Here is a 24,612-nt window from a genome sequence, read left to right on the forward strand (position 1 = left end):
TGGCGCTGGACAAAAAAACTATTTCTCAGGAGCTATGAGCTGAAAATTTACCAGAGCTCATACAAGACTGAGAGAAAGATTTCAGTTCCCACAGCAAAAGTTGAGAGACCTTGTTGAACACCCAGAACATTCAATAGAGACCACGTAAGAGTTACTCCTTAGTAGTAGCATTAATGTAGTCGTAGAATAAAACATACTTTGAACCCAAAGTAACAAAACTTAAAAATTAAGCCTTGAAAAAATAATTATTCGCAAAAAATTTAGATGCACAACAAAACAAGCTTCAATAATCTTTAAAAGAAGACAGTAAATTGTAAAGGGCTTCCCTGATGGCTCAGAAATAAAAGCACTCAAAAATACAATGATTATAATAGCTGATATCCAGAGAATTACTTGACATTCTAAGAAGCACTAAAATGTGACCCGTAAGCAAGAAGAAGTCAAGTCAGTAGAAACTGAATGAGAAATAACAGTTACAGAATTAGCAGACAAGGACTTCAAAGCAACTATGACACTGTGCTGAACAATTGAAAGATAAACATCAATGTAATGAGGAAAGAAATTTAACACAGAAGCAAATAGAACTCCTGGAACCAAAAAAGTACACAATATGAAGTGACAGATTCACTGGATGAGATTAATAGCAAATTAAATTGCAAAAGCAAGGATAAATGCATTTGAAGACACAATAACAAAACTATCCAATCTGAAACAGAGAATGTAAAAAAACTGAAGAAAGAGAAAGACTCAGTTGTTGATACTGCGGGACAATATCAAGCAGACTAACATGCATGTAATTGGAGTCCCAGAAGGAAAGGAGAGACAGGAATAGGCAGAAAAATAGTTGAAAAAATAACGACAAAAATTCCAGTTATTATGGAAAATATAAATCAATAAATCCAAAAAGCTCAATGAACCCTAAGTAAGATAACCCCAAAGAAAACCACTCTAAGACAATCAAATTGCTGAAAACCAGTGGATAGATGGAGCATTGAAAAGAAGCTAGAGGGGGGAAAAAGAAACAGTACATATGGAAGAACAAAGATAAGAAATCATACACATCTCATCAGAAACAGTGCAAGTGAGAAGACAATGGCATGACGTCTTTAAAGTGCTAAAGAAAAAAAAGTACTGTCAATCTCAAATTCTGTCTCCAGTAAAAATCTTTTTAAAAATGAAAGCCAAAATAAATGAAGGAGAAATGTATTTTTTCAGACAAAAAATTGTCACCAGCAGACCTGAAATATTAAAAATTTCTTCAGACTGAAGGAAAATGATACCAGATGGATACCTGAATCTCTAGAGGTAATGAAGAGTTCCAGATAAGTATGGTAAGTGGGGGATGAATATGAAAGACTTTTGTTCATTTAAAGATGTTTTTAAAAGTTAACTGATTGTTTAAGGCAAAATTAATAATCTATTTAGAGATTATAATGTGTATTTATAATGTATATAGATGTAAAAGGTGTGACAGTAGCCCCAAGGCATGGAAGGAATGAAATGGAAGTACACTGCTCAGGTTCTTTTTTTTTATTTATTTTATTTTATTTTATTTTATTTTTTTGCTCAGGTTCTTATATGTATAGTGATGTCATATTACTTGAAGGTTGATAATGATAAGTTAAAGTTAAAGATGCATAATTTGCACCCTGGAATAACCAACAAAAAAGTATAATAAGTTAATAATGGCAATAAAAATGAATATTAAACTATACTCATTTAATGCCAAAGAAAACAGAAAAAGATGAGCAGAGAAGGGATGGGAAACAGAGAACAAATATCAAATATAAAGAATACAACAATATTAAGGCTACATTAAGTAGTTTTCCAATTAAAAGACTGCATAAAAATCTAAGACCCAACTATGTACTATTGCCTGTAAGACACCCATTTTAAGAATAAAGACACAGATAGGTTCCAAATAAAAAGATGGGAAAAGATATATCATGCAAGCTACTAATCATAAGAAAGCTGGAGTATCTATGTTAATATGAGACAGATTATGCTTCAGGATGGGGGGCACATTTCATAACGATGAAGTGTTCAATTCATTAAGAAAGGAACAATCCTCAAAGGGTGTGCTCTTAAAAGAGCCTCAAAATACATGGATAAAATCAAAATAGATACAACTGAATGGATAAGTAGACAAAACCACAGTTAGAGTTGGATATTTCAACACTCTTAACTCAGTAACTGATAGAATAAATAGAAAAGTCAGTGAGGAGATGGAAAATCTGACCAATACTACCAACCAACTTTACCTAACTGGTATTTATAAAATAGCAGACCTAACACTACCAGAATATATCTTCTTTACAAAGTCACATGGTACATTCATTAAGACCACATTCTGGGCCATAAAACAAATCTCAATATATTATAAATAATTGAAATAATATGAAGTATGTTCTCTGATCAAAATGGAATTAGAAATCAGTAACAGAAAGCTATCTGGAAAATTCTCAAATATTAGGAAAGTACACAGTATACCTCTAAATAAATCATAGTAAGAAGTAGTTACGGGGAAATTAGAAAATATTTGAACATAATGGTAATGAAAACACAACATATTAAAACTTGTAGGATGCAACAGTGCTTAGAGGGAAATGTATAGTCTTAAAATAAGGAAGATCTAAAAATCAATAATCAAAGATTCTGACCTAAGAAGCAAGAAAATGAGCAAATTAAACCCCAAGTAAGAGGAATAAAATGTTAGAGTAGAAATCAATAAAACAGAAAACCAACATAGAGAAAAATCAGTGAAACCAATAGCCAGCTCTTTGAAAAGATCAATAAAATTGATAAGCTGATAGCTAGATTGATACAGACAAAAAAGAGAGAAAGATATAAATTAATGCAAATTGCCAATATCAGGAAAGGAAGAATGGATATCACTACAGATCCTAGAGACACAAAAAAGATAATAAGGGAACATTAAGAATAATTTTATGCCAGTAAATTCTACAACTTAGATGAAATGGAAGAATTCCATGAAAGACATAGATTACCAAAACTGACTCAAAAAGAACTTGAAAAGTCTGAGCAGCTTTATATCTATTAAAGAAATTAAAATTGTAATTTAAAATCATTCCATAATTAAAATCTAGGCTCCAGTAACTTTAACGGTGAATTTTATCAAATATTTAAGGAACAAATAAACCAAACTTGTAGGAAAGAGAGGATAAAATTCTTGCCAACACATTCTGTGAGGCTGGCATTGCCATGGTGCCAAAAACCAACAGATATTAGAAGAAAAAACCACATGTACATGAACACAAAAATCCATCACCAAAATTAAAAAATATTCAGTATTCACCTTAGAATATATACAAAAGTAACTCATAATGAATTATAAACCTAAATGTAGAAGCTAAAATTATAAAACCCCTGGAAGAGAATAGGAGAAAATCATCATAACTTTTGGATAAAGAGTTCTTTTATTGAACACAAAAATATAAACCAGAAGAGAAAAATTGATAAACTTCATTAAGATTAAGAACATATACTCTTCAAAAGATACTATTAAAATGAAAAGGCAAACCACTGACTAGAAAATTGTATTTGCAATACATATATGTGCTACAGATTGGTTTTCAGAATATATTTTTAAAGCCTGCAACTCAATAAAAAGAAGAAAAACAATCCAATTAAAAATGAGCAAATGAGTTGAACAAGCACCTTCCAAGAGAGGATGCGTAAATGGATATTAAGCACTTAAAGAGCTGCTCAGTATCCTTAGTTATCAGAGAGCTGCAAATTAAAACCACAGTGAGACATTCCTACACATTAACTTAAATTTTTTTAAAGACACTACCAAGTATTGGTGAGGCTATGGAGTCACTGCACACTTATGCAAAACCGATAGGAAGGTAACTGGTACAGCCACTGGAAATTGGTACAGCCAATTGGAAATAGTTTGGCAGTTTCTTACAAAGTTAAGCATATACCTACTCATGCTCAGCAGTTATCTTTGTAGGTAGTTACCTAAAAGGAATGAAAAGTTAGGTTCACACAAAAACGTAAATCCAAGTATTATCATAGTAGCTTTATTTATAATAGCCCTAAACTGGAAGCAACCCAAATATCCATCAGCGAGTGAGTAGATAAACAAAACCACTCAGTGGAATATTACTTAAAAAGGGCCAAACAACACGAGTGAACATCAAATGCATTGTTCTAAGTGAAAGAAGCTGCACATGAAAGACTGCATACTGCATGATTCCATTTACTTGAAATTCTAGAAAAGGTAAAGCTGTAGTGACCAAAAGCAGGTCAGTATTTGCCAAGGTCCAGGAGTGTGGGGAGGGGATTGATTGCAAAGAGACACAGAGGAACTCTTTGGGGTGATGGAAATGTTCTATACCTTAATTGTGGTTTAGGTTACCTGTATATATACATTTGTCAAAATTCTTTGAATTTTACACTAAAAAAGGCTGATTTTATTATCTGCAAAATATACTTTAATAAAGTTGATTTATAAAAAGAAACACTTTGGAAGTGAGAATGTCAATTCCATGTAAAAAAAATCATAATCCCTTGGATATTTCATGATAGAGGTTCTTAAGAGGTTGGTGTATTTTCTGAAAGTTAAAGAGAAGGGGGAAGAAAGAAAACAAAGGCAGCGTAAGTTGCCCTGATAAAAAATATGGTCTCAGTTGAGTACTTTGTCCCTAAATCCTGCCTTTCTTCTTCCTCCTAAAGGCTTGCTGAATTCCTGCCATAAATCTGAGTCTATCTAGCTCCTTTCTCCCAAAGGAGCAAGTAATCCAATACAAGGACCTTAAAATCAACAGTTACCTTTCTAAACTCAGAAAACATGTGAAAAACAAATATATCATACTTTTATTGCTGGTCTTACTTACTAAGCTGGGCTTCCCAGGTGGCTCAGTGGTAAAGAATTTGCCTGTCGATGCAGGAGATTCAGGAGATGCAGGTTCAATCCCTGGGTTGGGAAGATCCTCTGGAGCAGTAAATGGCAACCCAGGCCAGTATTCTTGCCTGGAAAATTCCACGGACAGAGGAACCTGGCGGGCTACAGTCCTTGGGGTCGCAAAGAGTTGGACAGGACTGAGCACACTTAAGAAGCTTGTGCATTACATGAGACCTCCTTGGAATGGGAAATAAGATAAAAATCTAGAATGAAGAAGCTAAAAAACTTTCCAGCTTTTTTTATACTAGTGTTTAAATCAGTCAGCATATTTATTTCCTATGACAGGATTGCAGAACATAGGTCATTAGCTGGGGAGGTAAGATGTAGGGACAGACCTAAACCGCAACAACAACAAAAAAAAACCTTAGTTGTTTTCATTGTTTTAAGTGTTAATGAATTCCCTGAGCATCCGGCTGAGCATCTGACGTACAGGTGGACAAATGGAAGTATCAGAACATAGTTCCATAGAAGTTTTTAATGGCATTTTAAAAAGTTAAAGTTTACTATATCAGTATTCATTCTAAAACCCCTGGATCTGGTTCTAGTCTCTTAGTTTTCCTTATATTGAGTTTAGAAATCTTCGGACTTCAGTAGGTCATTTTTTTGGCCTGGTCTGTTTTATATTAAAATAATTAATTCTTTTCATAGTTAAGGTTGCATCTCAAACCTTAAGCTCTTTGAACAAATGGTTTCGGAATAGGAATTCCAAACAGAAATTATTTTATTTTTATAATCTATAGCAATTGTCATTTAAAATTTATGAGTTAGATTTTCAGATAGTAAAGATTTATGGTTTGTTCCTGTTATGAGAAAAAATACAAGCTATTTTCATCCTTCAAATGCTACCATATATTAAATTTAGTTCCCACTGCAGTGTAAACTAATAAGAGAATATGTGCAAATGTAGTATTGTTTTCCAGTGCAGATAGCATTCTCATCTAATTTGGGATTTTAAAAATGAAAATAATAATGAGACTATCTCAATTTATTAAGCCTGAGACTGAGTTTTTTTAGTTTACTGAAAATTGTTGATTTGGTCTTGCTAAAAGGAAAAAATGGTTCTTTCAGTTCAAAAATTGGCAGAATCAAGCTAATCCTTTAAAGTATGCTTGTGATTTGGCTGGTTGTGTGTTGGTGGTGATTACCCTTGATTTGTAAGACACACGCACATACTCAACCTTCCCAATCATCTGTAAGACTTTAGATTGCCTCTTCTCTGACATTTGCCAGTTAAATGAGCATTATGAATATAATGCTGCTATGATAGAATTTCTGGGACTACCAGGCAGAGAAAAGTAGTGAAATATTGGTCATTCCTGATTCCCACTTTCAGGGTGTGAGGGTCTTCTATACTATCCCGTGCTGTCTGTTTAAGCAATGTCTCCTTATTTTTCTGAGCCCTATGGGATCAGGAAGTATCCTGGAGGGAGGAGTGTGGTATAAGGCTGTAATGGTGATTTAGTGTATTTTCCTTATCTGCAGTCAAGGATTGGTGTGGATGAGAAAGTATAAAATACTTTAGAACCTTACCTTCTCTCCCTACCCCTCTCAACCGTGTACCTCCTCTTATTCCTCTTCCTTCAGGGATTCCTATCAAGTTGAATTTCAAATTATCTGAAAGAGTTAAGCTTCATTCACTAATTAATGATTCATTCATTCAGAAGCCTCATTAAGTAATATGAATTACTTAAATAATCAGATTAGTACCTAACTAAACAGTTGTTAGGAGAAGGCAATGGCAACCCACTCCAGTACTCTTGCCTGGAAAATCCCATGGATGGAGGAGCCTGGTAGGCTGCGGTCCATGGGGTCGCAAAGAGTCAGACACGACTGAGCGACTTCACTTTCACTTTGCTACATTGGAGAAGGAAATGGCAACCAACTCCAGTGTTCTTGCCTGGAGAATCCCAGGGATGGGGGAGCCTGGTGGGCTGCCCTCTATGGGGTCGCACAGAGTCGGACAAGACTGAAGCGACTTAGCAAAACAGTTGTTAACCAGTGGTATATGGGAATTTTGATTTGGTGGAAATTTGTAGATATTAGATACAACACCTGAGTTTTGAGTTTAATGAAAGCTAGCTAGGCAATAGGAAATAATGAAAGTTTCAAGGGAGTGAGAAAGGGTGTTGGGAGGCCATCAAAGATAAAATGACCGATTTTGCTATGGCTTCTAATGGGAATAGTATAGAAGCTTGCAAATTGGGTCTGGTGTTTCTAGGCTGATCGAACATTTCCAGTTTGTCCCAGTATCTTCTCAACTAATTTCTCTTGTTCCTTCTGAGAGGAGAGGGAGAAAAGGATATTTGTGCTTATGTTCACCTATGTGGTACTGTGTAGTAGTTTTGGGGTTTTCCTGTTCTCTGGTATTTTAGAAGACATCTGAAAAAAAAAAAAAGACATCTGGGTTTGCTACTCACAATTTTAAATTTAATTAAAATTTTAAATCAGTAGTAAGAAAATCTGCAGAAGTAGCCGGGTTCTAACACTAACTAGTTGACCCTACATTATGCCTAGATAGCTTTTTGCTTTTCACCTGTAAAACAAAGAGGGAATAGATAATCTCTTAAAAGCTCTTTCACCTAATAACCTTAGATAACTTATTACATAAACTTTGAAATATGTGCTAGTGTTTTTGTTAGTGATTTGCTATGTGTCCCCACAAAATCCATATGTTGAAACCCTAAGCCCCCAAGACTACATTTGAAACATATAGTTGAAACCATAGCCCCCCCAGGGCTGTATTTGGAGTTAGGGTCTATAACGAGATAATTAAGGCTAAATGAGGTCATAAGGATGGGGCCATGATAAAATAGGATTAGTGTCCTTTCAAGAGATACTAAAGAGCTCACATGGATACTCATTCTTGTTTTGAAGTTCAGAGGAAAGGCCATGCAAAGACTAAGCAGCCATCTACAAGCCAGGAAGAGAGCTCTCAGAAACAACCCTACAAGAACCTTTTATCTTGGACTATCCTCTAGAATTTGAGAAAATTAATTTCTGTTGTTTAAACCACTCAGATTATGGTATTTTGTTATGGTGACTTGAGCAGACTAATATGAGATTTAATGATAATTGAGTACATTTTAACAAATTGAATCTGTTGTTTATACAGTTTGGAAATGAAATATATAGCTTCTTTGTGTTGAAATAGGATATGAAAGGTTTTAATGTGGTTGTGGAAGGAAGACTGCCATTTCTGTGGTTCTCTGAGCTTCTAGGTACTGTGGAATTACAGTGTTGAGTTGGGTGTTATGAGTAATACAGTGGACTAAGTTGGTGAGGAGCCTGAGTTCAGTTGAAAAGCAATCATTGTTTGATGGCAGAAGAACCAAGCTAGAGGAACTTCTCTCTTTTCCTGTATCTACCTATAATGTAAATAACCTTGTTGAAGACCCCTGTAGCATTAATTAGTATATTGATAGGGATTGACATTGTATTGTTAATGTTACCACCTACAAATCTCATTCTAAAGAAGAGTAAATTGCCAGAGTAGGGGCTTGCTAATGTCCAAGGATATTTTTAACCTTTGTTTTTGCCTTGGTATGGCAGAGGAAGTATTATGGTAAATATATTAAGTAAATATGCCTTTTTCATGGTTGTACCCCTCTCCCACAAACATATTTCTAATCTATCCTGATCTACATCAATAGAATAGTCTTAGAAGAGAGGCATAGGAAGTGGCATGCAACTTGGGAGTATCCTGCTCAGATTTACATTGCTGTTCTGGACTTTTGCTGATTTCACGCAACTGCATTTCCCCTGAAAGCTACTACTGACCTGATAGTACTGTCTGTCAGTTGGCAGGGAGGATTTACCTAGATGAGGTGGTTACTTCCACTTCCTCTACAGACTTGGAAAAATGGAGAGTGTTTACTTTCCCCCAAACATTTCTCAGAACATAGTGGCACAAACTGTTCAGAAGTGGGAAAATTCCTTGAAAAGCTATGTCTGGTTACTTTCAAATAAACATTTCCATTAATATTTCATTTCATTTTGAGCCCCTTTCTGGTTTCTAGCATTTTTTTCAATGTATGTTGGTGGCCTCAAACCATATAGTGAAAGCATTTAAAACCATATAGTGAAAGTATTTTTGAAAAACATTTACTCTTTGTCTTACTATGACTATGAACTGTTTTTTTTTTTTTAATTTCCCTGTCATTGAGTAAGCAGCTCCTCTCAACAGCCTCAAGTCCCTTTTTCTACTTTGATCTGTCTCTGATTATGCTGATGTTTTATATTGTTTTGGGAATTCATATGTTTTAATAACACATTTAAGAATGAAATTGCCTATTTCTTCCCTCTGTGTGTTAGGAAAAGAAAAACTTCTGTTGCTATTTTTAGATGATATGCATTGAATGTTCCCATAGCCATTGCCCTGTACAAAGTAGTTACAATATACAAGATACAATCTCTTGTGCTCCATTGTGTTTATTCTGTTTCAGTCTACTTTAAAATGCTTAACTTCCCAAGTTATTTTCCCCATTAAATAAATATTGCTTTTAGATGTTTGGGGTTTTTTATTTCCACTTAACATGTTCTTTATAAAAGACTTTGGATGAGCATTTGCAAATGAGAAATTTGAGTCCCAGATTTTGAAGGAGTAGTTTCATTCTGTCTACTAAAGGTCTGATTTCTTCCATCTTCAGGCTTCTGTCCTAAATACAGTGGGGTTGTCAAGTAGCAGTCCCTCCCATCTTTGACACAGATACTTCCCTGCAATACCACCCCCACCAAAGAGGATGTTGCCTGGGGCAGGTAAGGAACAGGGAGAGTACAGGTGATTCTGCATCTGCTCTACCTCTGTGAGGGCTCTTGAGAACTTAACAGTGCCTAAAATTCATAGAGTGTTAAATATGGAAGAGACCATAATTAGTTATCAGGAATGTCAGACTACTTCTTGGTCTCTGAAAGCACTGTGTGCTTTTACTTCTTCATGCCCTTGCTTATTATGGAGCACCTGTTCTCCCAGGCCAGGAGAGCCTGGCAAAATGCAGCTTATCCTCTAGCACTCTACCTTCTGAGTGAATCATTCCTTCATCAGTCATAGCATAGCCTAATAAGAAACTGTGAGAGTTGGCCCATAAAGAAGGCTGAGTGCCGAAGAATTGATGCTTTTGAACTGTGGTGTTGAAGACTCTTGAGAGTCCCTTGGACTGCAGAGAGATCAACCAGTCAATCCTAAGGGAAATCAGTCCTGAATATTTATTGGAAGGACTGATGATGAAGCTCCAATACTTTGGCCACCTGATGCGAAGAGCCAACTCATTGGAAAAGACCCTGATGTTGGGAAAGATTGAAGGTAGGAAGAGAACAGGATGACAGAGAATGAGATGGTTGGATGGCATTACTGACTCAATGGACATGAGTTTGAGAAAGCTCTGGGAGATGGTGAAGGACAGGGAAGCCTGGCATGCTGCAGTCCATGGGGTCGCAAAGAGTCAGACATGACTGAACAACAACAACAACAAATAAGAAACTGTATATAATTTCTCCCACTATGTGCTTGAATACCCTCCAACACATTTCATAATATAGTGTTTAATGGTGTTTTTTTTTTAATGTACTCTACAAATTTCGAATGTTTGCTTGAATAGACAGGATTACAGTGAAAATGGTATGCTTATCTATTTTAGTGGGATAAATAAGTGGATTGAAGGAAAGGTGCTTTTAAATGACTTTCATGTTTTTGATAGCAAATAAATTCATTCCTACTTTTAGGTTTCCCACTTAAGTCACTGAAGAAGAGAATATACAACTTAGTTCTGTGTTATTGAGAAGCCATCATGGAATTTTAAAGACATATTATTATATATGGTACAGAATGATTCACTTTGTTTTGAATCTGCCAAGGGATCTTACATACAGATCTTTTGTATAGGTATTGTTATGGGAGAGGATTGACATCTTACTGTTCATTTAATGATTGCTGACATTGACCCTAAGTTAGAAGGTGAAAATGAAGAGGTGAAATTCATCTTTAAAGACAATATGTGTGAATTTTAGGATACTAGTATTTGTGCAAGTAATAAAATAATGGGTGAGAAAGTGATTCCATCTAATACTTATATTCCTGATCAACTAGTAATCAAGAGCAATTAGAGAAAAATTTCAGCTGGAGCATTAGAACCCTGTATTAAGTTATAAGATAGTACATATGATGTAGAAAACAAACAAAAAAACCCCCTTAGAATTTACCTTTTGCTTTTCATTTTAGTACCTTTAGTATAGGTCATCCAGCATGTGAATAATAACATTGACAAAACTTGGCCTTATACTTAGTCATCTTTTTCAATGCCTCTGGGCATTTGGCTCTTAGAAGGAGGTAATTCTTAGTACCACTCCCTGGTTTGGATTGTTTATTTGGGAGTCTCTCTGCCATTGTGGTTACTTGTTGGAACACAGCATAATTTAAATGTTCGAGGTGGGTGACTGAAGTGCTTGAATAGGATATCTTTTCCCCAAACTGCTGATGACTGATTAGAGAGTACTTGAAATAATGTGTTCTCCAGTATATTAATATAAAATTATAAATATATTAATATAAAATATAAATATATTATACATAATTATATAAAAATATATGACATATAGTATATCCCATAAAATTTTAGTTTTTAGAAAGCTGAAGTGTATTATGTTATACCAAATTCTGTGAATACTCATATTAACAGGGACCATCCCCAACTATAGAGTGTTAATCTTTTTACTAAATGTTCTAAAATGTATGAATTAATTTATTTCATAAAACCTGACAAAGTTGCATCTATTTATAAAAGAGTTGTTTTTAAAATTAACCATTAATTGAGGCTGTGAGTGCTTTGCTGCAGAATCCAAACATCTACTGTATTAAACTTCGTTTAAAACTATTACCACATGTTATACCTATGGTATAACATCAACTCATGTTGATGTATGGCAGAAATCAACACAACATTGTAAGGCAATTATCCTCCAGTTAAAAATAAATGAATTTTTTAAAAGTATATAAAAAATAAAGTCTGCAGACTGTGAACTCAAACAAAAAAAACTGTATTACCCTTCTTAAAACAACAATCCAAACAACTAAATTGTTTTCTTGTTGCCATTCTAATTGACATTTTGATATTTGATGCTTGAAAGATTTTATTTTATTTATTGGCAGTAATTTTATCTAAAAATTGAAATAAACTTTCTGGTTTCAGAGTATTACTTTGTTAATATTGCTGTTGTCCTTCACCTCTCCAAACCCTACTCATTCTTCTAGGCCAAGCTGAAGATGATCACACTCGATGAAATTTTCTCCTATCCCAGTAGCTTAATTTGTGGCATTTTGGACAGGGCTTCTAGCACTTAGTTCCTTTTGCCTTGTGTTAGTTAGCTGTGAGCAAGCCCTCCTCCTATTACTGGCTCTCAGAGAGCAAAGGCTATGTCTTAGGCAACTACAATAGCACCATCTCCAATGGCATATATCTTCAATAGCACCTTTCATAGTGCTTTGCACCCCCACCCCCGTGTATTCAGTAAGTATTTATTGAATCTGTTGGTTTTTACTCCCTGATTTTCTAGACTAGACTTAGGAGTGAGTCGGTGACTTGGGTTTTAAATGAGGAATCAGGCAGTAATGGCTCTATAGTCAAGACTGCCCAGGTTTGAATTCCTACTTCATGCTGTATTAACTGTGGTACTGCTTCGTCTGTAAAATTGGAAATGTTAGTAATAGTATCAGGCCTCTAGAGTTGTTGATGAGGATTAACATAGATAATCTGTTAAAACCACTTATTGGACTTTCTAACATATAGAGCTTCCCAGGTGGCTCAGATGGTAAAGAATCCACCTGCAGTGCAGGAGATGTGGGTTCAATACCTGGATCAGGAATATTCCCTGAAGGAGGAAATGGCAACCCACTCCAGTATTCTTGCCTGGGAAATCACATGGGCAAAGGAGCCTGGTGGGCTACAGTCCATGGAGTCTCAAAAGAGCCAGACACTTAGTGACTAAACCACCACCAACATATAGAATACATTTAATACAGTGTAGCTATAATTGTTTCTAAATGCAGCTAAGCCCCTGAGGGCCTGTCATCTAGTCTTTGTATTTCAGGCACCTAACTTGGGTATAGTAAATATTCAACAAATATTTCTTTGAATTGAATTGATTGATTTACCCTATTTTTATCTTCCATTACAGCCCACTGTTTGTAACATGGAAGATTGGTCGAGACAAAAGATTGCGTGGATGCATAGGTACTTTTTCTGCCATGAATTTGCATTCAGGACTCAGGGAGTACACACTTACCAGGTGAAGACCAATTTTTGTTACCTCTGCTTCTACATTTAAAAAAAAAAAAACCTTATGAAACTTAAACTTGATTCTTAACTCCTTTTCCTTTCCTGAATTATCAACATTCTTGAATCCTTTCATGTCAGACTTTTTTCTCCTCGACCATTTGCCATATCTCTGATAAAATGTTATTGATAGATATTATCATAATATAGAACACTGTGATTACATGTATTCTGCCATAAATGTCTTTAAGTGTTTTTTTTTTCTTTTCAATGATCAGCTTATTTTGTATAACTTGAAAATCAGTGACCAGATATCCATGGATTACTTACATGTATTATTTCCATAATAAGAGTCATTGTGTCTTCTTTGTTAGGCTTTTAAAAAATTGTTGATGTCTATTCCGCCTCACCCATTCTGTTAAACTTTTATGTACTTCTGGAATTGAAGGGAGAACCTAAGAAGAAAGTGATGCAACAGCCTGACAGCATAATAATTCACATTCTTTCTTTACCCAGAATTAACTGTAGCTTACTTATTTTGTTTCATCCAACACAAGGACAAAGTAATGAATGCCTCATTACAGTTGTTAAAACTTTGTTCTTAATTTCTGAACTCAATAAAAAAGCTATCTAGCATGCCATCAGGTTTTTTTAGTTCAAGTTTAGATTTCTAGCAAATTGTGTTCTAAAATTATTTCAAAAGAAGAAATTCCTTAAATAATAAGCTATTAGTAAAGGAATTTCCTGTTTTTGTTCATATTTCAGGGTGATTATCTGATGCAGTTTCTATAGTTGTAAAATGCACGGTATCTGTCCAACAGGAAATTGGTCCCTGTTGACTCTTGGTACGTGGGGCAAGCTGCTCAATCTCCAGTAGATAAAGCAGTGTTTACAGTAGTTGATATACTTTATAGGAATGTTAGGGAGATGTCAGGGGAATGAAATATCAATAATAATCAGTCACTGTGTTGCTTCAGGATTACTGTTGTAGAAGCTTCATTATTTTACTATAGAATTGCATCAATGCAGCTCATAATCACCAGTTATTAAAATGCTGGTAACTGAGTTTAGTATTCTTATATTTGAAGATGTAGCTCATAGCTACAGGGTTGTCTTAGCTTACACCAAAGCCCAGAAAGAAAGGGAAAGGATTGGAGGGTCACACTGATTCTTAGATTTTTACAGGTATTAGAAATGGAGTGTTTGGACTTGATTAACTAATAAATAAATAACAGGCAGAAAAGGGGTTAAAACACACATTCTGGAAATAACTACAAGATAGTACAAATATAAATCTAGGCATGTTATAGATTTTCTTCCTGACATGAAATATCATGGACTCATTTTGGGACTTAGCAAATTCTGCCAGTGACTATCTTTTTGGGACAGGTGCATAAAATTACCTTTTAAATAGCTAATGAAAGGCAATTTATTATACATTTCCTAAAATAAGTTGTTATGAGGAATACTGGTTCCTTGGTATTGCTTGAGAAAAGAATTCTATGGCCAAATAAATTTTGGGAACACTAGTTAAACAACTTTAAACAGCTCTGCTCACTGCAGGATTTCTCAGAACCCTTTTATCCTCCCACCCTCTTATGTTATGCCGTTAGTGCTCCAAGGAACACATTTTCAGAAACAGAAGTATGTTATAAAATTTCCATTTTTCTTTAAAGTTGGGGTGTCCAAGTAGATAGTATACAAAACCTTTGTACTTTCAAATGAAACCGTGGCAGAAATCCCAGCATCAAACATTATATACTTTAGAAATCCTTAGTAGCAGTAACTGTAGTAGCAGTTTGTTTTTACTTTAAAAAAATATGAAATTCTCTTGTGTACATTAATAAAAACGGATGAAAATATCCAATTTTTCTGAACTTGTGTATCTGTCTCCTAGGGCAATTACCAGAAGAATTACAGTATATTTTTTCTGACAATAATATGATTCTGAATGAATCATTCAAATAGTTGAACTTAGAAATTTGTATTTGTACATACACAAATGCAGTCTATTACTCTTCCTGTTTACTTTTCAACTTTTTCCCAATGTTTCTGTACAACTTGCTGAAATCATATACAGCACATTAGAGAGAGATGTGTGTTTGTGTATGTATATACACACATACGTACCTGGTCTTCTCATTTTTGTTGGACTTAATTTCTTTTTTTGCTTAATATGATAATAAGAATGAAGTTATTTGGAAGAGAGGAACAAAGAAAACAAGTCTCAAAATACACAGTTGTTCTTTTTTCTGGATTCATATTAGAGTCAAAACTGTGGTGTCATTTTTAAAAGTGGCATAGGGCACTTATCATTTCTACATGCTGTTGTTATTAGTGGTATTTATAGCTCCTGTTTTTTAAGAACTTACTACATGTCAGATACTGCAGAGGAGCTTTATATGCATGGTGCTCACAACAACTCTTAGGTATTAATATCCACATTTTAAAAACAGGGAAACTGAGATTTAGAGAATTTAAATAATGTACCCAATCACACATCTAGTAAGTGGTAAAAGCAGGATTCAAACCCAGGCTATCTGACTGCAAAGTGCAAGCCCTTAACTACTACATTTAAGATAAGATAAAATAAAATTTTCTGAGAATGTATGTTTTGCAGCTTCCTGGTGAAAATAATGAACTTGAAAGCAGGTTCCTATAAATTGTTTAATCATGGGTCAGTAATTCTTCAAAAATTCTAGTTAGCAGTTAAGACTGAAGTTTAGAACATTAATTTAAATTTCAGAAAATCCATAGATGGGGTTATAAAAAGTATATAACTCATGGTTGCATAGACTAGTCAGAAAATTGACTTGGATTAATATTGTATAAAAGAATAATGCTTTTTACAAAAATATACTATCATATGAAATGAAATCATGTTCTTTGCCTGTATGTAAATTGTGGGTTAGACTCCAAGAAGAATACAATTCTTTTGAACATAACAGTTGGTAATTCTTCGAGTCTGGTCTTTCAGTCTTAAAACCTATATATAAATCATAAAACTTAAAAATGGAATCAAATGAATTTAGTAGGTTTGGAATAAAAGAGAAAGGAGAGAACAAAACCAGAAATAGTGAAATTAAAGACTCATCAGGTATAGGTGTCCTTTTAAAAAAAAAAATAGGATATCTGGTAACTCACTGTTTTCATCTGTGACTAGATATTATTCAGTTTTCTTCATGTTACTCAGCTGTACTTTTTTTTATTGTAAAATATGCATAGCATAAAATTTACTACTTAATTTTAAGTGTGTAGTTCTATGGCCTTAAGTACATTCACATTGATGATGCAACCATCCACCATTCATCTCCAGAACTTTTTTATCTTCCCTAACTGAAACTCTGTACCCACCAAAGTCTAACTACCCATTTCCCCCTTCCCATGCCCCTGACAACCATCATTCTAATGCTTTCTGTCTCTATGACTCTGACTCTTCTAGGTACCTCACATAAGTGGAAGCATACCATATTTGTCTTTTTATGACTGGCTTATTTCATTTGGCATAATGTTTTCATGGTTCACCCATGTTGTAGCATGTGTTAGAATTTACTTCCTTTTTAAGGCTAAATAGCATTCCATTATATGTATCTTCTACATTTTGTTCATTCATCCATGCATGAAAACTTGGATGGCTTCCACTTTTTGACTATTGCACATAGTGCTACCATGAACATGGGCATGCAAAAACCTGTATGAGTGCCCTTTCTTCTTTTAAAAAGCTAACCATTATATAGAAGATAGTGATCTAGTTTGTTTGTGGTCCCTTAATCTCTAAAACCTAAGTGTAAGAAAAATGACCAGGTACTTTGTAAATGAATGCCTAATCTGCATTAACTTTTTATGTATAAATATACTGCTTTAAAATTAAAATACTTGTCATAGCCCAGTTTTATGTTCTTCTAATTAAAATTTTGATTTATTGTAGACTGAAATAAGACCTTATACATAGGCTGAGGATTTCTCCCAGTTGTAAAAATACATAGTTCCTATGTAGCAGGAAAACTTTGTGAGAATTACATCATGGAACTATTAAGTAGACTATTATTTCCTTGACCTGGGTAAAAGCAGGAAAGATTATAGCAAGTAAGAAGCAGGACGGAGAGCTCAGAATTACTGATAGAAGTTTATCCATGGTGAAATTAAGATTCACAAATTAGTATATATATTAGTGGTCAAAACGTCAAGGTAGAAATATTCTTTATCCGTATTGAAAAAGAATAATTTCTAGCGTTTATCAAGCTAGTTGCATTAGTGGCTTTTACATGTTAGAAAGCAAAGACAAATTTATTTCCCCTTTTTCAGTACTTAGATTATATAGTTTTATAAAAGGAGAATTACAATTAGTATAGATGAACATAAACATCTCAGTTGAAGAAAATTCCTTAAGATCTTGGTTAATAAATTGTTCAGCGAAGTGTAGGTCTATTTCTTTATGTAAATTCAAGTTGATAGTAATTTTTCTAGAATATATAAGTGATTAATAGATGTGGTCTTACTTCATAAAACAGGAATATGGCCTATTGTCATGCTGAAAAGGCTATCTTTCTTTTCTTCTCCTTTACTTGGTTGTACTTAGATGGCTTGGCAATGAAATAATTATGCAGGTGCAGGCAGTGTCTGGAACTTGATTCAGAACTGTACTACTTTGTTGCACTGCTTAATTCTGAGAAAATAGCAAGGGAGGTTTGTTCTTTCTAGGGAATAGGGTGAACATATGAAAGCTGATGTGTTTTGCTTTGTGTGACAGAATGTGTGTGTGTGGGTGGGGCGGGGATGAGAGCGAGAGGATGATTTTTTGTTTACATGTTGCAAATGTTCACTTACTATTAGGCTTTTTGAGATACTGCAAATAGCTAACAACCTACTTGATTACTTTCAAAGGTCCTGGCTAGATTGGGTACTTTTGGGTAAGTAGATTCATTGTAAGCCAAATTTGCTTTTATATTTTGGTGGTGTAATCTGGCATTTTTCTAAAGCAGTATGAGTTTAAAAGCATTGTAAGCAGCATAATTATATTTTCCCCCTCAGGGGGGCAGACTCTTTTGTGATCATTCTTATTCTTGATTATTGTAGGTAACTAGACTTGGGTCATCGTGAACAATTAGTTTAAACAAGCTCCCCAACTCCTCATGGTAGCATCACCGGGATTGATTTTTCTTATGAAAAAAAAAAAAAAAGCTGTAAATGAGTCACTTCTGACTATACCCTATTGTCAGTGAAGCTCATTCTGGAGATGTTAAGGCCAGACTGTTTTTGGCAAGTGCCTGTGGCAAGGCTCTTGGCTAAAATATGGTTTTTTGAGACAGAAATTAGATTTATCAAAAACACTATGCAAAATTAATTATCTTAATTTATGATCTACATTTTGTTACCTTTTACAAATGATAGCATGCCTTGAGTACTAAAATTTATGCCTCATTTGTTAGTTTCAGTGTATAAATTACCAAGTGAGAAGCTGTCAGATTTTATAAGCATTTAATTTGAGGTGTAGTTTGGAACCTCGGTTGCTATATGCCCTTTACTCAAAATTATCCAAAGAATAGCACAGCTAAATATGTCAAAATCTGGAATCTTCACTTTAGCCACTAGTTTAATGCACGCCTTCATTATTCCATGGTTGTGCTAATGTGCAGAGATGTGGCCAAAAACTGGGCAAGAGAATGTGGCAGGAGAAACCAAACAGCAAGAACCATTCTCAATATGGGTGATGACTCCTGAGTTATAGAGACTTGTCTGAGGTCATATAGCACCTACTGCCACAGAAATCAAGTGTATTGAGTATATCAGATTCTAATTCCTTATCACATCTTCCAGATCTTCAGAGTCTCCAGTTGGAATCTCTGCTTCCTTGAGACACAGGCACAATGCCTTTGGGTCAAAAATCAGTAAGAAGGTGAAGGTATGAGAGAAGCTGAAAATTGGTGAAGGTGTGGGAGAAACTGAAAATGGTGTTTTGCTCTGTCAGAGCTCTTGGTTTTTGTGTTTCATAAGGAGAGGGTAAACTAGAAGAAATCGAACCTATTCTTGGATCTATCTCTAAACTTTACCCCTTTGCTCTTAAAAGGCTGCTTTTTTTCCCTTTAATTATGTTTAAACAGTCGATCCTGTAAATTTAGTCTAAATTTTGCCTTAGGAGTTGATAGTATAGTAGGAGAGATAAGTTAATAAGTTAATAAGATAATTACAATCCTAGGTACAAAGTGATTTTTGCCAAAGTGTCAGAGGAAGTCTTACTGGATAAACGGACATTCTACATCTGTAATAAAAGAAGAAATGTATTTAAAGCAATTTATGAGATTATTTAGTCCATTCCCAGTTCACTCTGAGTAAAAGCAAAACACTATACCACTTTTTGGTTTCTTTTTTCCTATGTGGACAAAAGTCCAAATTATAGGGATGTGTGTAAATTGTTATTATCAAAGTGACCATATACAAGGTATTGGGTATTCTGAGAGATTTTACTAACAAATATTTTAAAGGGAAAGGGAATGAATTTACTATGGAAAAAAATAAAACCTCAGAAACAGAGTACACACACACACACACACACACACACACACACACACACTTCACCAAAGAGTGTATTTTAAAGGGAAAGGGAATGAATTTACTATGGAAAAAAAATAAAACCTCAGAAACAGAGTACACACACACACACACACACACACACTCTTCACCAAAGGGAATGAATTTACTATGGAAAAAAATAAAACCTCAGAAACAGAGTACACACACACACACACACACACACACACACTCTTCACCAAAGGGAATGAATTTACTATGGAAAAAAATAAAACCTCAGAAACAGAGTAACACACACACACACACACACGCACCACTCTTCAACCAAAGGGAATTGAATTTACTATGGAAAAATAAAACTCAGAAACAGATACACACACACACACCACACACACACTCTTCACCAAAGGGAATGAATTTACTATGGAAAAAAATAAAACCTCAGAAACAGAGTACACACACACACACACACACACACACACACACACACACACACACACTCTTCACCAAAAATAAAACCTCAGAAACAGAGTACACACACACACACACACACACACACACACACACACACACACACACTCTTCACCAAAAATAAAACCTCAGAAACAGAGTACACACACACACACACACACACACACACTCTTCACCAAAGAGTGTATTTTAAAGGGAAAGGGAATGAATTTACTATGGAAAAAAATAAAACCTCAGAAACAGAGTACACACACACACACACACACACACACACACACACACACACACACACACACACACACACACACACACACACACACACACACACACACACACACACACACTCTTCACCAAAGAGTGTCTAGAACCAGTTGGAATATAGCACTGATGCTTGGCAAATGAAGAAAACTAAAAGTTAATAGTTTAGATTTCACTTTCCTTTTGTCCCATTAAAGTAAATTCATGTTTTGTTCCAGTCCAGTAAACTGATATCTGCCTCCTTTCCTGAGACTCACTGCTTGAAATATTCTTCATTTTGGGGGGGGGGGTGAAAGACTGAAGTGGTAAAGATAAATTAGAACACAAATATTGTATGAAATTTGTGTCATATTAGATGTGGTCTAAAATCATACCATAGGCATTTAACAATATATTTACTTTTGTCTGAACATTTTAAAAAATAAATATTGGGTCTACTTATAAATGTCTGAAGTATTTGAGTCATTAGGGCATGAATAAACAAGAGAATGGATTTGTATCTTAGTGTTCTGGAAGAAGAAGATGCTAACACCAATGTATGCTCAAGGTGATTATTCACGTCTAGAATATCATGCAAATAATATACACTTACCTCTCTAAGGGACAATGTTACTAGTTATTTGAGTACTCTAAAATAATTGAATGTTGAAGTTTGGGGGCAGCAATTTCATATTAAATTTTCAGCTATTATTTTATGAGCGTGAGCAAATACTTGTTAAAAGACTTCCTTAATAGGCAAAAGAAACAACCCTCTTCAGTGATCTTTGCCCTTCCCCCTAACTTTCAACTACCTCAGATGTGGATATCTGAAGTAGTAGCCTTTGGAAAACATTTTCCTTTTCATTATTTATAACAATTTGGTGTTCCTTAACACCTAAACACTTAATTGTTAGCCCTCTATCTTACATTATAAATATATTTGTTTTAGAAACAATTTCCAGGTTTTTTTTTTTACATTCTCCCTTACTTTTTAAATAAAAAGCAGGCATTCAATATGTCTTATGATAGGTACATTTTCTGAGCTGCTTCTTGTTAATGAAATTAATTAAAACACCCATAGTATATAACAAATAGACATCAACAAATGATAACAAAAAAATTCTACTGGAATAAGAATTTCATAGGTGCTAAGGATTTTTAAAGGTGAGAATTAGTATTTAATAACTTCTATTGAGAATGTACGTCTAATCATTGTTAATATCAAATATAGCTTTTCAGTATGTTTAAAATTTAAAAGTGAAGAAAATTCATTAGATTCATAAAGTATAGATTTACAGTTGGTCTCATGTTCAGAAAATTTTTAAATTAGTTTCACAATTTTACTTCAGCCCATGAAGCTATCTTGTAAATAAATATATGAAAACCATAGGCTTCATCATTCAAATCAGGTTTAGCAGGTTTTGTCCTGTTTTTAAGCCTCATTTTTAAAATTTATACATTGAAGTGCTAACTCTTGTGTCCTTTCTAGTGGTGAAAGAGAAGATTAGAAAAAGCCATAAAATAAATCCTTCAGAAGCTTTAATTAAAGGGATTGCCCAGAACTCAACTTCCTGTTCCTATACCTGACTACTTTTAGGACTGCTTTATATGTTCCACAAAGCTGTTTTAAAAGGCTGCCATTTCACTAAGGATGGGGGAAAGAGAAGCTCCCTTAAATTCTTCTGGCTGCTTTAAATCTAAGTCATTCTTCAGAATGCCCTTCCGCTGCTCCTTGGCTAAGGGGGGTGGATTGATTTGCTTACCTAAATAGGGAGAAGGCTGCTAAGCCTTGGAAATGAGTGGAGCTGCGTTGCAATATTATGAAGAGCAATAAATAACCCATACACTGTGGTTAGACTGATATTGCTAATGAGGTCACAGGTTCAATCCCCATTTGGGCCACTTGGCTTTGTTTTGCTCTGATTGACAGCCTGCACCCTAGACCCTGGGCAGTGGATTCCAAGGGACTTCAGACAAGAACATATGGATGACTCAGTACCACACCCCAAACCTCAGCATTGGCTCAGCATTTGAAACACGCCACACTTGGAGTACCCCAAACTGAACTATCTCAGAAATAGGTGTGTGCGCTTATTCGCTTAGTTGTGTCCGAATCTTTGTGACCCCATTGATTGAGCCTGCCAGGCTCCTCTGCCCATGGAAATTCTCCAGGCAAGAATACTGGAGTGGGTAGCCATACCCTCTTCCAGGGGATCTTCCCAACCCAGATATCGAACCCAGGGTCTCCCACGTTGCAGGCTGATTCTTTACCGTCTGAGTCACCAGGGTAGCCCAAGAATACTGGAGTGGGTAGCCTATCCCTTCTCCAGAGGAACTTCCCAACCCAGGAATCAAACTGGGGCCTCCTGCATTGCAGGCAGATTCTTTACCAGCTGAGAAGCCCAGAAATAACTAAGTCCAATAATAATTGCTTTGACTGTCAAAAAAAAAAAAAAGAATGTTCAAAATGTTAGTTTCTTTTCAAAAGCCCTCTGAAGGGAGCCAGTGTGATAGTGGAAAAAAGAGGTTTTAAGAGTAGTGGTGGGACTGAGAATACAGTTTGGGTTTCAACAGGCCTGAAAATGCTGCGGACAAAAGGGGAGATCTCTGGTTTGATCCCTGGCCTCAGAGAAGTCTGGAGAAATTGTGTCTTAGTTCCTCTTTCCTGAATTTCCACCTCTAAAAACGAGTGGTGGCTGGGAGTGGGAGCCATCTCAGATAATAGTGGATTTCAGCTGAAGCAACTCTTAAGCACTTCAGTGGTGAATGGATGACTATGTTAAATTCACAAGGTTATAAAGACATGTTATAAATGTAATTACTCCTTTTTAAAAGACAGTTTTTGAAAAGACTGCCTTTTAAAGTTGTCATCTCTGGTGTATTAAGATGTTCCCATGCTTCATGCATAAGCTCACTAAGGTGTACGTCTGCTGTCTAAGCATCTGTGCCCTCCCATGCTGTTGCATCGTCCTCGTCATAGCTTTCATTATTGCTTAGAACAGCACACTTAGCCCATCAGACAGAATGGACACAGACTTACCCATTGGCATGACTAAACTCTCCTCATTTACTTTTGGTGGTTCAGATGGTAAAAAATCTGCCTGGAATGCAGGAAACAATCCCAGGTTTGATCTCTAGGTTGGGAAGATCCTCTGGAGAAGGGAATAGCTACCCACTGCAGTATTCTTGCCTGGAGAATCCCATGGACAGAGGAGCCTGGTGGGCTACATTCCATGGGGTCGCAAAGAGTTGGACATGACTGAGCAACTAAGATACACTATACCCGTGACACAAAGACCCTTTCTGCCTACCCATCTTGTCTAGAGTAAAATCAGAGTCATTCCAAAGCCTGTATTTCACTCAGAATTAAGTTCACCTTCTAATGTGCCACCGTTTTTTGTCTGCCCTTTCCTCTCCCCCCAATTCCTATTCCCATCCTTCTTCAAAAGCACAGCACCCGAGGCCTTAACCTCACACTCCAGCCGTGTACACTCCCACTTCCCAAATGTAGTCTTCCGTGTCTCTGTGGCTTTTGAACATTTTTTCCTCTGCCAGCCACACCTCTCTCCATTTCCAGCCAGTCCACTCCTCCTCATCCTTCAAGACTCAGCTTGCTCATTACTTCCTCTGTGAGATTTCCTAGACACTCCCTAGCAAAGTTGGTCCATCTCTGTGTTCCCGTGGCACTTTGTTCAGGCCTCTATTAGAACACTGAACACATTGACTTGCAATGATTAGCTTTACATGTTTGTCTTTCTGTTTTGAAATCGCTCTCAGTAGTAGTTTACCAAGCCACATCAAAGCAGTTCAACAGAAACCAGGCTCATGACTTTGGAGCAACTTCCCTTGATCCTAAGAACCATTTTTACTCTCTTCCCTTTCTGTCTGCTTCTGTTAGCTTAGGTTTGTTACCTTCTCTTGCTGCCAGTGTACTTGAGTTGGTAGGAGTTGCCAACGCTGATTGGTAGTGAGAGGGGTAGTTTAAGGCCACTTGGAGCTAGACTGAGGCAGAAGATAGGGATCCTTACCCAGTACACTTTAGAAAGCAGGTTAACATAAAGTCAGTCTCTTGTTGTAAGTGCTATAAGTGACTAAATTGATGCTCACCGTGGAACCATAGAGCGGGAAGGCATCCTTAGAAGTCATCTAGTCCAACCCCCATCAGGTACTTTTATCTCTCTT

General features: G+C 35.6%; 1 protein-coding gene across 2 annotated transcripts in view; it reads left to right on the forward strand.

Moving 5' to 3' along the window:
- AMMECR1 (AMMECR nuclear protein 1) overlaps positions 1-24,612 on the forward strand; it is a 114,719-nt gene that overhangs the window by 43,613 nt on the left and 46,494 nt on the right. Inside the window, exon 2 of one of the 2 annotated variants that reach the window (XM_043457719.1) lies at positions 13,097-13,207. The exons of the other annotated variant lie outside the window; for it this stretch is intronic. Within the exon in view, the coding sequence (XP_043313654.1) occupies positions 13,097-13,207 (111 nt within the window). The remainder of the gene's footprint in view (positions 1-13,096; positions 13,208-24,612) is intronic. 2 annotated transcript variants of the gene reach the window in all.

This window comes from Cervus canadensis, chromosome X, assembly GCF_019320065.1.
Source record: "Cervus canadensis isolate Bull #8, Minnesota chromosome X, ASM1932006v1, whole genome shotgun sequence".
Taxonomy (NCBI): domain Eukaryota; kingdom Metazoa; phylum Chordata; class Mammalia; order Artiodactyla; family Cervidae; genus Cervus; species Cervus canadensis.